This window comes from Copadichromis virginalis, linkage group LG23 (genome assembly GCF_057382275.1).
Source record: "Copadichromis virginalis isolate Kocher_CV1m ecotype Utaka linkage group LG23, C_Virginalis_male_GT1.1, whole genome shotgun sequence".
NCBI lineage: Eukaryota > Metazoa > Chordata > Actinopteri > Cichliformes > Cichlidae > Copadichromis > Copadichromis virginalis.
Window position 1 is genome coordinate 32,990,807 of NC_140639.1, and position 16,950 is coordinate 33,007,756.

A 16,950-nucleotide genomic window follows, 5' to 3' on the forward strand; every position below is an offset into this window, starting at 1 on the left:
AATCATTAATGCGGATACGTTTTTGAATTGTCAGCCATCAAAAAGCATTCCCCTCACATATACGTCGCTCCCACGTGTCTTTCATTTAATGAAAAATGCGCCGATTTGGCTGATTATTGCAAGACAAGCATCTTCCGGTGGGTTTGTTTGCCTTGAGTGCCTTTCTTAGAAGCATGTGTAGACAGTGTGAGTCACCATTTATAGTCCTATGTGTATTCGCCTACGCTTTGTTTCCTGTGAGGCTACAAGATCTGCTTTAGCCAGACATCCGAACACACGCACACACACACACACACACACACACACACACACACCTGCGGTACAGGCGGAAAGAGTGCGTTTCAAGAGCTCGTGTGATGCAGACATGCAACACGGGAAGTCCGTATAGGGAGGCAATTTGATTATTTTATCAAAGACAGATTGGTGTAGGTGTATTGGGTCATGTTTTAATGCATACAATCTTTATTAAGGTGTAGGGAAATCTACAAAAATAACTGTTACGTTTTACATTGCCTATTGAGTCCAAGAAGCTTTTTAATAATAATAATAACAACAAGAGTAATAATAACAATAATAATGACATGAAGGAATGCACAATGAAACTTTTTATGATGAATGACATAGGATGAAGACAAATCACATGAAAAATTTAAAAATGTGAGCTAATTTCTCTGCTTAAGTCTTGTTTCGACTGTGAGAGTGTGTTTGTCCTTTGCCTGCTCTCACTGTGACACATATGCATGTTGCTTGTGGATTATGTTGCTCCAAAGTAGTATCCACACAGTGAGCAGCAAGCACTGATGTTGTGATCAGAAGCGTTCAATGACTTCAAGTGACAGCTGGCGATACAAAGTGGGCAGATCCTGTGTTAATTTTTTTTTTTTTTTAATTTGAGGAAAGCGATTTAAGCAGCTACCAATGGCCATGAAGAATACCGCTGACTGAAACATGACACAATTCAGACTATATTAAAGGCAACTCAGGCAATCACAGCTTAGAATGTCTATTAGTTTCAGTTACCATCTCAGTTGGACTTTTCATTTCATTTATAGCATTTATCCATCCGTCTGTTAGTGTTGCTGAGTAAACTGTGGCCAGGAAGGGATTGATATGATCAGCAGCGATACTCAGGTAGGTTGTGACCTTTAAATGATCCCCACAATTAACCACATAGACCTTTTTGGAAGCTGTCAGTCTGGTTGCTCAATAGACTGTTACTGACACACTCTCTCAAGAAGTGTGTTGCACGTTATCTGTCATGTTCCTAGTACAGTCCCCATAGTCATTTCTTCTAATTTTGACTTGATAATGTGGTGATTCTAGGAATCAGCAGATAGATAAGAGCCAAAAGTAATAACTTAGTAGAACTGCCAAAGTTTTAATGTGAGAAATTCCCTCTTGACTTTGTGCTAATTAAAGTGCTGCCTGCTTGTCATCCAGATGACAAAAGGTTCATCCACTGAGAAAGCCAATGATATATGTTAAAGATGTCTAACTTTCCAAATTTTGGAAAGGTTTTGTAGACAATTTCTTGGTTAAATTCCCATTTAGCAGCCTCCATCACAAATCTTTTTTTAGACTTCTGAAGTGATAAGGTTGATTACTCGCCCAGTATACTATAAATAAGGCGTACAATGAACTATAAACAATGTGTTTCTGGGTATCTAGTAGAGTCCTAGAAAAAAAACATGGAGCTGAAAATCAGCATACTAGGTCACATAATATAATGTTTAGTGATATTTAGGAAAGCATATTCCCTAAAATATCAAGTCTTTTACTTAAGTATCTTAATTCTGCAACATGAAGGTTTTTCTCTTCATTACAGGACAGAATAGCTCTGATGTGGAATCCCTATTCTGCATATTGCCTGGTTAAGATCCAGCTGACAGAAAGAGTATTATGAAGTTACTGGCACTTTGTGTAGGAAATTATGAATGTGATTTTATACACAGCTCCAGTATTAGATCACTTGTTGTCAAGTTAATATTCCTTGGCACATGCTTTAAGATGTTCCTCCTTTCAGTTTCACTTTGATAGCCGATCAGATTTGTATCACAGTAGACATTATTTTCATGTGGACACTGTTCTGTACATTTTAAAACATTGCATTCTAGTTCAGAGCTTATCAGAAGTAAAGTCATAATGTTCGTGTGTGTCTAGGCTTTGACTGCTGACTTTCTGCCAAACCACAACAGACCTATAAGCACTTCTCATCAAAGCTTGCACCTTCTCTGCACGTCTGTGTTTCTTACACGTTAGCACAACAGAAACAAGCTGTTTGCTGATGCCTCGTGTCAGTTATTTAATCTGTTAACACAGCTGTTTTACAGTGCAGTTTGAATGATGTACAATGTAAAGTCATAGAGTGTACCAAATGTGGAACATGACATTTTGCTTAATAACAGCACAGCGGTTTCACAGGGAGTTCAGCCTCTGTGCTGATGAGCGTGTTGCAGAACTAATGCAGCTTAATTTAACAAGATTGTCCGACCCAGTTCACAGAAACAGATGGGGCCAGATCAGGACCTTAATCCTAACCCCGTGATAAAATATCAAACTTTTGTTATTTTTGTTCTCCAAAGTGTTGGCTATTATGAGGCAAGAAAAGTAATTATTGTAACTAACACACACATTTTTTTGTATATGTATTTAAGCACTTTTTGCTTGTCTTCCACACATATTGACACAGCAAGTGTTCAGAGCTTGGGTTGGGGTCATCGCAGATGACAGTTTAGACCTCAGAGGATTAATTACCATCTCTATTTCTGGCTCTTCTTGCCTCTCATTAGTCTTATTTTTATCACACCCCCTTCACCATAATTGCTTTGTAGTTTCTTTAAAAAAACTAATTATAACATTGATATTAGTATTAGTAGCATAGTATATGAATGTATTTGTCCAAAACAATACAGCAAATTTAATTAATTGTATCACAAAAGTGAAGTTTTCAACTGATACATCCTAATAGGGGCTAGCATGTACACATCTGCCTATGCAGAATATAACACATGTACCAGTTAGTAGTTCATTACTGGATCCACACGAAGCAGAAGTAAGAAAGACAAAAAAGAATAAAATCCATGAAAAAGTATATAACTTTGAAATGAGAAGCAGGCAACTTCATAATGTTACCCACATTATTTCTTAACAGGAAATAATGAGTCAGTGGTAAACAGTCATTTAGTTCTGAGAAATGGTGTGAGAGAGAAATTCCTGGAAAATACATGATTTACTGATATTTTCCCCAAATACATATTAACAGATGAACGTCAGTAAGGTAGAGTCAAAGGAAGGAGTTTTTTAGTAGCGACAGAGACAGAACAGAAACTTTGTCTTTTTAGACATTTCAACTGATTTAAGCATGTGTCTTTGCCTGTTTACTTTTAAATACATATAAAGCATTTAGAGCTGTCTTCATTTTTTCCAGCTGTAGGTGAATGATTTTGGAGAAAAAAAAAATATATATATATATTTTTGGCCTTCAGGTAAACCATTTCAGAGTTTTTGGTTGTCTATTTCTGTATGATATTTTCCTTTAACCTCCTATGTCATTTTTAGTGGTTGACTGCCTGTCTTTCTTTTAAAAGGGGGGTCTTGTGTCCCATGATTGCCAAGTGCTTGGATAATTGAAGTTCTCTAATCTCTATTCTCTATCTGGCTTAAGAGTTGGTAATTAGGTTTATGTGTGGCATGTTTGTTTCTGAGACTGTTCATCCTTTCTTGTGGTTCACAGTACAAATGCGGTACTTTCCCTCCTGCACCCTCCATCATTTCTTGAAAGGTTTAGCTAAGGTCAAAAGTTGAACTTCAAAGCAGTGCAGACAGTCAAACAGATTTGGTGGCATCTTCTTAATTGCCTTTTATACCCAGTATTGACTTACTCTCTAGGTCACTTCTTTCACCAACAGGAGGCAGCAAGTTCACGTATGCTAGTATGACTGTGAGATCTGGGGCAGGAGGTTGACGCATACATGATGACTGTGTGTGTGTCTATGTCTGCAGGTGGATGCTTTTAGCTTTAAACAAGCATGCCACAGTGGCATTACTGAATAGATCAAATTTAGGTTACAATTAATGTAAATATGTAACTTATTGTATTCCCCTTACAATAATTAAATAGCTGAACTGAAATAGAGGTGATTTTATCAGGTAGGGGAAGTGAAGCTGTTAAAGGAGAATGCATTTCAACAAGTCAGTTGTCAGAGAACCAATCAGAATCAATGAAAACACAAACTGCTTTATTCACAACTGTGTCACGCAACACTAAGACGGAGATCTGGACAAAATGGATATTTATATAGGTTTACGAATGGTTGTGTAGTATATAAATATACATATCCTCCTTTTATGATAACTGTGACTTGGAGTAAAAGGCTCCACTGCTGCTCTGCTGGATGTTATCAGGTTCCTATTTTCTCTGAAATGTTACCATGAGCACACTGTGTACTGGTGTACTGCATGGACTTACTTCCCCCTAAATTTCCCCTTTCAAACCATGTGTATATGGATGGAAATCAATACAGGATAATTTGCATATCATGCAAATATTCTTCCACCTTCAATTTAGGTAGAGGTAGAGTTGGTGTACCTGCACTTCTAGTTGTATATTTGTTCTCCATAATCAGCCCATATTGTCATGACTATGGAGTTAAAAAGGCGAGGAAGAGAAGGACAGCAGACAGTAATGATGCTACTGTTGGTGTTTTTGCTTTCGAAGTTGCAGCCAAGCAGAAGGGCATTATCAGGTCAGTGCTGTCCCATTGCATTAATTCCCCACAGTAACAGTGGGATTCCACAGAGGTAGATCACCCTGCCTACTGTAAAATGAGCAACTATTGTACCACTTACTGACTAAAAGAAAGGAGTTTGCTGGGCTATTAATATATGCACTAATTTCTACATGCATTCATTGCAGACATCTCAGTTAAATGGATAGACTCTGCAGTCTGTTTAATTTTCAATGGAAATATTAAGACCAAAAATTGAGAAAATGGGAAAATGGACGGTGGTTTCCTTTTTCTGCGGCCTCAGTAACCTCTCAATGAGGTCTTAGATGCTCATACTAAGTAAAACATGAAGTTTATCTTTTCAATTAGAGTCAATAAGAAGTATTGTCTAGAGTGTGCTTATGAGTACCTTCAGGTTTGGTAGTAGTGTCTGCTTTGAAAACACCAATACACAGCGGTCAAAAAACTTTCAGCCCAAAGTTTTATAACAAACCTTCCCTTACCAAGAAGTGACAGCAATAGCATTTACCTGAGGTCAGAGATCTGGAGCAAATGGGATTTTCCGCCAAGGCTGGGCTAAGGCCAGGCAGGGTCTGATAATTTTTCTTTTTCGCCTAATACGTGAAATCACAATTTAAAAGCTAGACTTTATATGTTATCTTTCTAATATCGAATCTATCTAATAAATAAATAAACTTTAACCAACACTTTAAGTTTAACTAAATGAACAAACAATTATCTATCTAATAACAAAATTAGTTTGACAATTTTAACCGTGTTAGTGTGATAAATATCCCAGAAATATAAGAACTCATGAATGGGGGGGGGGGGGGAGCACTTTATTCAATATGCCAGTTTGAATGTAATCAGAATTACTCTTTTCATGATACAAGTTTCAAAGCATTCAATTTATATATGTTTGCAGAAAAAAATATGTGGAGTGTGCCTTTTAACAGTGTTAACATGTAACTCATGTAACTGAGTGGCAGTGACAATGAGCCAGCATGTCCAATAGCAGTGCCCCAGAATCACATGAATGGCATGCAGTAAGTTTCGCTGTTCTCAGTTACACTTGTGCACCTCCACTATTCTGCCTGTACCAAACCAGCCGTGAAGAGGTTGATATCCCTTGCTGGTAAGTACTGAATATTGTACAAAGAAATTATTAACATATATATCAACAGAATAGATACAACAATAAGCAAAGACATACATGACCTGTAAACAGCTTTTGATACTTTTCAGTTACAAAGACTACTTTCTCTGTTTCCTGATTGCCAAAGGCCTTGTAGAACAGTCAACGATAAAACTCGTACTCACAAATTAGAATTGTCTCACATTTAGCAACTGGTGAAAAACTTTAAATTGAAACTGGATACTTACTTTAGAATAAAGTCCTGTCTTACCTTTGAATAAAGAAAATGATTTTTTGTTTCCACTTGCTTAATTGTAGTAATGTGATTAATATGCTTACACATGTATGCTGGATTCTGTCTATCATGAAGCACTGAGATTTATTACAAATTTTAAAGCTCTTACTCACTACGGTATATTGTATGATCAGGTTGGGTGTTCTGCTTTGTTACGTTTGAGACATAACTACTATTATATTCTCATTTTTAAGGCTATACTTGGTTTATGTCCATCTTACTGACTTACATGTGTCAGATACAATGCCATCAGCATGTTAATACTCTAAAATCAGATATGACCCTGATTTTAGATTAAAACAATAAAATCAGGGTCATACTGTGTCATGTGTCAAGGAGTAAAAATGGGTTTTAAAAGTGGACACTGAAGGGGCCTCTCTAATGTGATGGGGCAGATTGTTCCAGAGATTAGGAGCAGCAATAGATAAGGTCCTGCCTTGAGTTCCTCTCTCAGCCCTTAATAATTGTCCAGCTTCTCGTGTTCCTTCTTCTTTATGTTGCTATCACCTTTGCTTGTACACCACTACTATCACCAGTTAGTTATCTGTATCTGGAAGTCCATGGGATCTTAGTTTTGTTAGCTCCACCACCCTAGCGGGTTTATCTGATTTTGACCTCAGCTTTCCAGGTTATACCCAGCACAGATGTTCCTCTATATTTTGAAAGCGACTTGGTTATGGTGTTCCATGTATGCCCTGGCCTGCTGTTATGTGCTGGATTGTCTCAGGAGCTTCTTTGCACAGCCTACACCTGGGGTCTTGCCTGGTGTGATAGTCCCCAGCCTCTACTGATCTTGTGCTTAGAGCTTGTTCCTGTCCTACCATGATCAGTACCTCTGTAACTTTGTGCAGCCATTGGTAGGATTTCTCAATATCTTCAACTGGTGCGTTGAAGGTGTTGAGTGCAAGAGCAACGGACCTGCAAGATAGGATATTGGCTAAGCTGGAAAAGGATTAAAAATAATTTTTAAAATGTTACCTCATGTTTTCAAACCTTGAAGTTGCCATTCATGGTTGTATCACTTTAAGTCTTGTTCACATCAAAGAAGCAATAAGCAAAAAACAAGAGCTTCCAATACCTCTGTTTTTCTTTTAAAAAAAAACAAAAAAAACAACAACAACCAAAAAACTGAAAAATTGCAAAAGGACTCACAATTTCAAGTTCAGACTTGATTGAATTTCAAGCTGACTATTTGTCTCTGCTATTTATAGAAGAACAAAACCAAGAATTCTTGGGTTGTTATCGCCCACAAAAGATGTAACATTAGCCTGACATGCAAAAGTTCAACAAGGCCAAACGCACAGTGCTGCTGTAGCTCAATTTGCTGTAACTCAATGCTTTTCCACTTTAAGATTCAAAGAGCAGTTCCTGGAATTACATCATCAGTGGGTTCAAACAGGGTTACTTATTCTCAAAGCTGACACAGTGAGTCTCACAGTTTGTTCTCTGCTTCCAGTTTTACCAGAGCAACGACCTGCTAAAGTTTCTATTGTTTCTTTTGTAGTGAGATATTACAACAGTGTATACAAACACCGGTGGTGTTTCTGTGTGAGATTGACAGTTTAGGCTTCATCTAAGTCTGTTATAATAACCACATGAGAGACTTCCTCTTGATACTTCAAAAGCCTTTGTGTATCACAGAGGAGGAAAGTCTTCCCATTCCAAAATAAATAAGTTTCTACTGTGAAGATAAAGGACCCATTAGGTAAGGCAGAGCTTGTTGGTTATTAATATTGCAGCTCCCCACTCTGATCTTGCTTTGAAAACAGAAATGAAAAGGCGTGATGGAGAATTGGATCGAAATTACATGAGAAAAAAATTATCCATTGAGAACTATTCCATTTCTGGCTTCAGACAAACAAACAGTGAGACAGGAAAGTGTTACCTCACTGTAAGTGCATTGTTAACAGTGTGGCCTGGTTCAACTTTCAAAACACTCCCACCTCTGGTCGTCTCATCATCACCTGATAGTGGCCCACCTCCTTTCCTCTCCTGATAGCTTTTAACCTCTTAACAACCATTGGATCGTGGGAATAATGTGTTGGGTTAGGTGTAAGGTTTGAATTAGATCAGGGCTGGGCAATTGATTTTCCTAAGTGGCCACAAGCTGAACTCAGTTTTGCTCAATATTAATTTTATCTGTTTATACGCTTATTGGTGCAGCCCTCCTCAATAGTCCTAGTTCCTCATGTGACCCCTTTGGGAAAATGAATTGCCCTCCCCAAGTTAGATTAATGCATGGCCACCATTTTTATAGCATTTTCAAAATCTGAAAAAAAAACCCCAAATGTAAATAAATAAATAAATGAAAAATAATGTACAGTCTAAATAAACACATGCAAGTTCATACCCCTGTCTTACAGAGGTATTGGCAATCTGGTGCATATTGATCCTGAGGAATTAAGTCATAATTGGTGATATCCCCAATCTAAACCCTAAGCCTAAACACACAAACAAAAAAACTTAAACACAAACAAAAAAACTTAAACACAGCATCACAGCATTCTGATAGCACAGTTCAACACTGATGATAATTTAGACATCAAAGTTAAAACTCACAGTCTAAAACCTCAAATTCTTCTGCTTATGAGGAATTCAGCCCCACCTCAATGGGGAAATAAGCCCGAGTTTCATTTGGGCATAATAAGGTTTTACGCTCTGGCTTCCCTCCAAAACCTTATACTTGTTCTTTTCATGGGCGATCAGCTGAACAGACAACAGCTCGCAGCAGTGTGGTTGGTACCATTCATTTTGTGTTGATTTGCTTGCCAGGACCCTTTCATGTTCTGCATCAAGGCATGTTGTCAAAGGAGTTTGCAAAGAAAAGTGTCTGGACTAAGTTACTTGAAGACGTTTCACCTCTCATCCGAGAAGCTTCTTCAGTTCTAAGGTCAAATGGTGGAGAGTCCCAGATATAAACCTAGTGGGAGTAACCCCCCACAGAGGAACAAAAGGACCCCCTGATGATCCTCTAATCGCCTGAGCCAAGGTGTGAAACGGGGTGTGGGTCCCAATCAGCCAGAGTTTCGGGTGTGTTCATTGTGAAACCTGGCCCCACCTTATCATGCGAATTCCTGAGGTCAGATGGCATCGATGCATCTTAAGGATAAAGGACACTCTTTCGAGGATGCCAATGTTCATATTTTGGACAGAGAGGACAGATGGTTTGAAAGAGGAGTGAAAGAAGCCATCTATGTCCACTGTGAGTGACCATCTTTGAACAGAGGCGGGGGTTTACGACACCAACTCTCTGCCATCTATAATCCAGTTTTGAGATCCCTTCCCAGACGCCTTAACGCCCACTCACATCCTGGGCCATCTGACCTCAGGAATTCGCATGATAAGGTGGGGCCAGGTTTCACAATGAACACACCCGAAACTCTGGCTGATTGGGACCCACACCCAGTTTCCCACCTTGGCTCAGGCGATTAGAGGATCATCAGGGGGTCCTTTTGTCCCTCTGTGGGGGGTTACTCCCACTAGGTTTATATCTGGGACTCTCCACCATTTGACCTTAGAACTGAAGAAGCTTCTCGGATGAGAGGTGAAACGTCTTCAAGTAACTTAAAGAAGTCCAGACGCTTTTCTTTGCAAGCTCCTTTGACTACGATGACCTGGATGACTGAGAACCTTCACAGACATTAAGGCATGTTAATGCAGAGTAATGAGCTGAAGTGGACAGGTTTTAGGCATTTGAGTTTTAGTGATAAAAAAAAGTGGTCATTTGTTAAATCAAAAATGAAACAGTATTTTACTTTCTACACATAAATACAGTATTTATACAGTATTTATGGATTTTATGTACATGTTCTAAACCATAGGGCTGCCTATATATGCCTTGGTGCATGTATACTTGTTTTTGTCTGAAATTCGACAGTGGTCTCCTAAAGAGGATACATTTTTCTTATTTTCTGTCTTTTATAAACAATATCAGACAATAGATCTCAGTTGTTGAATTCAGGTATTGTCAGTCCAGCTACCACAGGTGTTATAAAAAATAAATCAACAATGTCTGCCTTTACAAACATTTGTTAGAGAAGGGACATTTTAAAAGGCTCACTGAATTTGAGCAGGCTATTATAACCTGTGGTATCAGAAATGAAAACACCAGATCTCAAAGATATCGGCTGTAGCTCAGGGGGTAGAGCAGGTCATCTACTGATCGGAAGGTTAGTGGTTTAATCCCTGGCTCCCCCAGTCTGCATGACAAGTATCCTTGGGCAAGATACTAAGCCCGAGTTGCTCTCTGATCCATCCATCAGAGAATGAATGTGTGTGAATGTTAGCTAGGAAGCACTGAAAACCATAGATGAAAATGCTTGTGTGCGCTTTCTTTGTATAAAGTACTTTGAGTGTTCCGGGAGATTAGAAAAGTGCTATATAAGAATCATATAAAAGAATACCATTTTACCAAAGGTTAAGATGTGCTATATGGTATGCATATGAGGCCCCATACTCTTTTTAGCCGTTTGCCCAGGCCAAGCGACCTGTTTCCTACATCAGTATGTTCAGTCTCATAATCCTCGATGTGCACCAAACCGTTTGTTATTCAGTGCTTTTGCCCTACTTAAGTTAACTATTTTATTTATAACATCAACAACGTGGTTAATTTTTAGCTCCGGTCATTTTAGCCCATTTCAGTCCAAGCCTTTTCAAGCATGCACTAACTGCATGGACATACTACTCCTTGTCATAGTGCTGTTCATTCAGCATTCAGACTGATCAAAAGTCCTTTTTGCATTTGAAATTTTGCTAACAAAGTTTCAGATATCCATTCCTACTTTGCATTAGTCAAGTTTTTTGATTTCTCAGTGTGTTTGATCTTGTAATAGCAATTCAAATTGCAATCCTTAAACACATCAACCTGTTTCTCCGCAAACTAAGTGCATAGCTTTACCTCTGACTTCAGTAAATAAATACATAGAAGTCCACGTTTTGTTAAAAGCTGTACGTTTTGCATTAGACTTTTTTATTTTTTAATATGAACTAACATTTTCCAGGGCTAGCAAATCTCTCATAAACATTGGCTCCAGTACATTTTAAGTGATCAAAGTGATTTAATTTGCAAGTTAAAAAAAATAGCAGTTGGTTTACAAATATAATCAACTAAGTTGTATTGTGATAAAATTAAAAAACAAAACAAAACTGTAAACTATTCTGTGATGGGGAGTTTATCAGAATGTTTCGTGGCTGAAATAAGACAAATTGCCTGGTAGCAGCTGAGGCAGCACAGCACCTCTGCCTCAGATTCAGATAAGGTATTCGTTTTTAAGCTCCAATAGGTCTTAAAAACCTGGGTCTCTCCACCATTCAGTCTTAGAACTGAAGAAGCTCGGATGAAAGGTGAACTGTCTTCAAGAAGCATAAACAAGTCCAGTCACTTTTCTTTGGAAGCTCCTTAGATTACCATGACCTGGATGACTGAGAACCTACATAGACATAAAGTGAATAATAGCTTTGTGCACTTGTTAAAATAAAGAAAAACTATATAAAAAACACAAAAACTTGTTAACCAACATTCAAATATTATTTATAGCCACATTTGAAATGACTGTTTCTATATTTCTCCTTGCTCACAATTTTGCTTCTCATTGGTGAGCAGTAATTCAAAGGTGGACTATGTGGGCTGGTGACACTTCCCTCCTTTCCTCCCTGCAGGCTGCCTGCAGGACTCCAATCATGTGGGGCGGGGGTTGTTGTGTAGGAATTTGCTGATGTAGTCCTTCAGTTATAAGAGGCTTTGAGAAATGGGCTTAGGACCTAGCATGGATATACCTCTCTGTAACTGTTCATCTTTATTTGCCGCTCTTATTCCATCTCTGTCAAATGTTTTCATTTTCCCAGATTAACAACTGTTAGCAGTCCTGTTGGCTGTTATATGAAGGAATAGAGGTAGGAGGGTAAACTGATTCTATTTATAATTTAATTTAATTTATATTTTAACTGCTTTGTGTGTGATACGTTGTAAATATTTTAAAGATTAAAAGGTGATTAAAAGGTGTTGGCAATAGAAATGTTTTGGGGGTTTTTTAAAAGATTTTTAGCGAGTATTTTAGAGATTTTTACAGTATTGGCATAGAGGGAAGTGCTCTCTTTTACATTTTTAGCACAGTTACATAACTGTATGTAGAAGTTTATGAACAAGGTGTTTTTGAACATTGCAACACAATTCTTCATTCTTGGTTGAGATCAGGGAAACACGTTTTCCTTTTCCATAGCGCTGGTACAGTGGTAAGTACAGTCACTACATAACGAGGAGGCTTTTGGTTTTACCAGTCATCATCTGAGGAGTTGGCAAGGATATTGAGTGTGTTTTTATTGCTCAATCAAATTTAGATTTAAAGAGTTCTCTTTCTATAAATCTTTTCACAACTTGAACAAAATGGCTTTTCATCTTTCACTTGTTAAGGCTGACGATACATAAAAGTGACACAATAATGACAACTTAGAAAGGTGGAGTAAACTTGTTGATGTGCTACTAAACCAACATTCAGAGGTTAGCATCATCAGATCATGCTCAGAAGCTATTCCTGCATTCAGTTAAACTCACTGTTCAGATGTTTCTAAGCTGCCACTCCAAAACGTACGATGGGTAAATCTTGGAGTCCAAGCTTTGAGTGGGAAAACTAACAAGAACTTTGCTTGTACTGCATGTATTTAATATGTCGACCAAACTGTTTTATTGTGCTGCGCCTTTTCTTATTTCTCAGTAAATCTCTTCTGTTTTGTTTATGCATCCAATTAAGCTCTATCACTGTCACTGTCAAATATGACCCCCTGAAGGTCAGTAAGGCTGCTTGTTTTGTGTTGTGACAAGTGGACATTGAGTTTCTAGTGTTCCACATTGTACTTCACAATGAAAGAAAGTAATATAAATAAATACATTACATCAGTTAAAATGAGCTTTCAGATTGCAATAATGGATCAAATACACACTTGTGTTGTTGTGTTGTTGTTATGCAACAAATAGACCTGCACAGTATTTTCATGATGGTGATTATGAAAGCTCTATTTGTGATTACTAGAGCAAAGTAACAATGCTTATGGTTCATTAGCAGTGTGCACTTTGAGGTTTTATGAGTTCCCTGTATGTGTAAGACTCTGAGATTGGGTGCAATGCTTGATACTAATGCTTCAATCGACTCACAGTTAGAGGAGTCTTTGTACCAGCATAATGTTAAAAGGCAAAACTGTTCTTTAAACAATGCGGTGGTAATGCCAGGAATTATTTAATGCCCATGTAGAGATATGTATGTATGTGTTTTTATACATTTGGTAAAATATGAAGCATCGGTCTAGGTCACAGTGTCTGTGGCCTGTACATAAATTCTAATGATGACTTCTTTATGCATTAAATCTTTACAAAAGTTGGTTGTTTCTTTATTTAATCTATCTAATTTTTCTTTTCTCTCCTCAGGATGCTATTACTCATCACAGTAACAAAGCCATCTTTACACCATATGCAACCTTGTGCAAATAAAAAGGAGCACACGAAGAGCCGTGGACACATGAGGTGCAAACTACAAAGCAAGAATAGATAATTTCCAAGAAGAACCTGGCCTTACCACAATATCTTCTTGACCCTTTATTACTTCAAATTTCCTTTTTTTGTTGTTGAGGTAATTGATTTATTGCCTCAGTTCATAGAATCCACTTCACAGGATCCTCACAGTGCCCCTCAGAGGGGCGATGCCCGTCTTGCTAAATGCCGACGCCTCTTTTAGCTCCAAACAGGAGCTCCTGGACCTGCAGGATTGTCCTCTCAGCAGAGGCCCCTCTTTGGACACCCCTAGTCCTGTGGATTCCCAGACAGGCAGCCCCATAGGCTCTGGTCTCAGAAACCCTGACAGTCCCATTACTAATGAGCCACTCATTTTCACCGGGGCGTCGGCACTCCCTGGGCCAATATATGGGGGGGAAACAAGACCTAATGCAGAGATTGGGCTAAAGTTAATCTCTACTAACACAGATCAGTTGTGTGGCTGGGGAGCTCTGGCCCCCAAAAGCATCCAAGTTTTCAACACTCCTCGGTGGGTGTTGTTCTTCCTTTGTGTGGCCTCTTTCCTCCAGGGGATGATAATCAATGGCTTCATTAACACAGTGATCACCTCAATCGAGCGACGCTTTGATCTGCGCAGCTACCAGGCTGGCCTCATCGCCAGTTCCTATGACATTGCTGCATGCGTCTGCCTGGCCTTTGTCAGTTACTTCGGCGGTACAGGTCACAAGCCCCGTTGGCTGGGATGGGGAGTACTTATCATGGCACTGGGTTCTCTGATGTTTGCCTTGCCTCACTTTACTACACCTCCCTACCAGGTCAGTTTACCCGAGCAAACAGGAATGTGCTCTACTAACCGTACCAGCCCGTGTCAGAACAAAGAGGCAGGAGGACTGTCCAGCTATCGCTTTGTGTTCATGCTTGGCCAGTTTTTGCATGGTATGGGCGCTACGCCTCTCTACACATTAGGGGTCACATACCTGGATGAGAATGTCAACTCCAACTATGCACCAGTTTATATAGGTGAGTCCTACTAGTAACAGTCACCAGAAATGGCAGCAAGCAGACTGTTCTTCTTTATCTGTTTTGTTTGCAGTTGATTATTTACTATAACCCTATTCATTTATTTATGATTGATGATAATTTATGCCAAAAAATTTAAAAAAAACATACTGTTGTCACCTCTCTCATCTCATGCCAAGCATTTGACATTATAGTCCCTGAAAAAATAGTAAAGATGCAGCATTCCTGGGATTACCCCAGAAAGTCATTCATCAGTTAAATAATAGCTTCAACTGTTAGGTAGTGGGGATAACTATTAATTACAATAGTAAAGTAGTAGTAGCAGTAGTAGCTTACCAGAAACTAAAATGTAATGTACCATACCTACATTTTATATTTCAGTGGCCAGCTTATTCATTTAGACAGGTGCTTATTCCTATCTGTGGGGGGTGGGGGGGGGGGGGGGGGACGACGACATGCGAGTTCATGCCAAGATGAGTGCCAAGACGTTTTTCTAGAGAGACTTGGTCATTTTAGAAATATGGGACTGAAATTGTGATAATAAATTGATTATTTAATAGATATATTAAACCATCAAAATTTGAGAATTTATAAAAATTCAAACCACTACTCTCTCTGAAAAATTATTTGAATAATTTATTAGCTTATTAACTGATTGGTTGTTGTTTAGTTTTTTTCATAAATGAATCAACTGATTAAACATCAAATCACAATGATATATGTTCCATCAGTTGTGCAGCTCTATGTTGATCTTCCATCATCTTTGTTAAACTGATGACTCTTTGTTAAATTCCCGCATTTTTAAAATGATACAAGGTTTAAGGCCATAGTTGTGCTGATTCATGTGCTGCTTGGCTCATTTTGTCAACTGGACAGTGATAACTCTCTCTGAAGATTAATTATTTTGACAGAGCTTTGATTAAATAGAATAGTGAGAATGCATATGCAAACAGCAGGCACTGAACACAATCCCAGCTGTGTCTTTTAGCAATAATTCTTTTGCAGGTGCAGGCTCAAATATATCTGTTGTTTAGCTCAATGTAAATGTAGACTTTTGTTTGAGCATCACATGCTAATGCAGGTGCATGAACAGATATATACTCTCACGGTTACAGCACGACTTCTTTCACCAGCTGTCTACCTTCTTTTATCAGTCTCTGTCCCTCTTCCACAGAATAATTTTATTACCAGCAACCATCCAGTATAATCTCTATTAAGAAGGAACTGGATATAGATAAAAGGGCTTGTTTGGTAAACGCAGCTAATGTGCCTCAAATGTACATATTGAGCACTGTCATTGTCTGATGCCATCTACTGCAAGTCTTGTAAATTTGACCCTCTAGGCTCCTGTCATGACCCCTTTTCAGCATTTAGCTATCATTCTCTTTCAAATAACAGCAGAGCACATTGCTTTTATGAAAACACACAAACACAACAGGAAATTTTCTAGATGCAGAGCCCATATAAAGAACAATGGCCCTTTTAACCTGTAGGACAGGAAGAGTAAGTAGGAAACAGGAGGTAGACGCTGGAGTCATTGTACTGACACACCCTTGCTCTGTGTCTATGGTCTTCCCCCCCTCCCCTTAGGGATCTTCTACACAGCAGCCATTGTGGGTCCAGCAGCCGGTTACCTGCTGGGTGGTTACTTCCTCAACATGTACACTGAGATCCATCTAACGTGAGTCTGCTTTGGTTGGTACCATGGACAAGGATAACTGACTCAAAAAGAAATGAGATCAGTATAATAGAATAGAACTGAGTCGGGGCACTGCTATGGCTTACCTCACATAGGTAAGGCCTGCAAGGGCCTGGGTTCTAGTCTACAGGGCAAGACTAGGGAGAGTGCCCCTTATCCTCTCACCTAGTTACCTTACTGTCATTTCCAATACATAAATAAAGGCTAAAATGGCCAAAATAATGATTTAGAAAACCACTGACTAGAATGCAATGCACTAAAACCAATTACAGATTACTAAACTGGGAATAAACAAAAGCTGACATGCAGAATGTGGAATAGAGTCAAATATTGTGATATGAAATAGACAATGGGAGAATGTAGAATAAAAATATACACAATAGAACAATACTGTCTCATTACAAGATGTTTTAGAGATCTGCCTCTTTAAAGGTCAAGTGGTTCATTCCTGCCTGTGCATATCTCTCATACAACTCCTCCAGCTAATGCACAAGTGCGCACTGCAGCAGTTGCACACCTTTATTGCAGATCCTCTACAGAGAAAATAAGAAACGTTTTACAGTTTGATAAGAG

General features: G+C 38.6%; 1 protein-coding gene across 2 annotated transcripts in view; it reads left to right on the top strand.

The window, feature by feature from the left end:
* Positions 1-16,950, top strand: part of slco4a1 (solute carrier organic anion transporter family, member 4A1) — a 30,314-nt gene that overhangs the window by 451 nt on the left and 12,913 nt on the right. The window contains exons 1-3 of one of the 2 annotated variants that reach the window (XM_085449175.1): positions 11,938-12,049; positions 13,575-14,678; positions 16,269-16,359. In XM_085449175.1, coding sequence (XP_085305301.1) covers positions 13,847-14,678; positions 16,269-16,359 — 923 coding nt within the window. In that variant the 5' untranslated portion in view covers positions 11,938-12,049; positions 13,575-13,846. Of the gene's footprint in view, positions 1-11,937; positions 12,050-13,574; positions 14,679-16,268; positions 16,360-16,950 lie in introns of those variants that run through there. The other variant, XM_085449174.1, reaches the window with a different exon arrangement.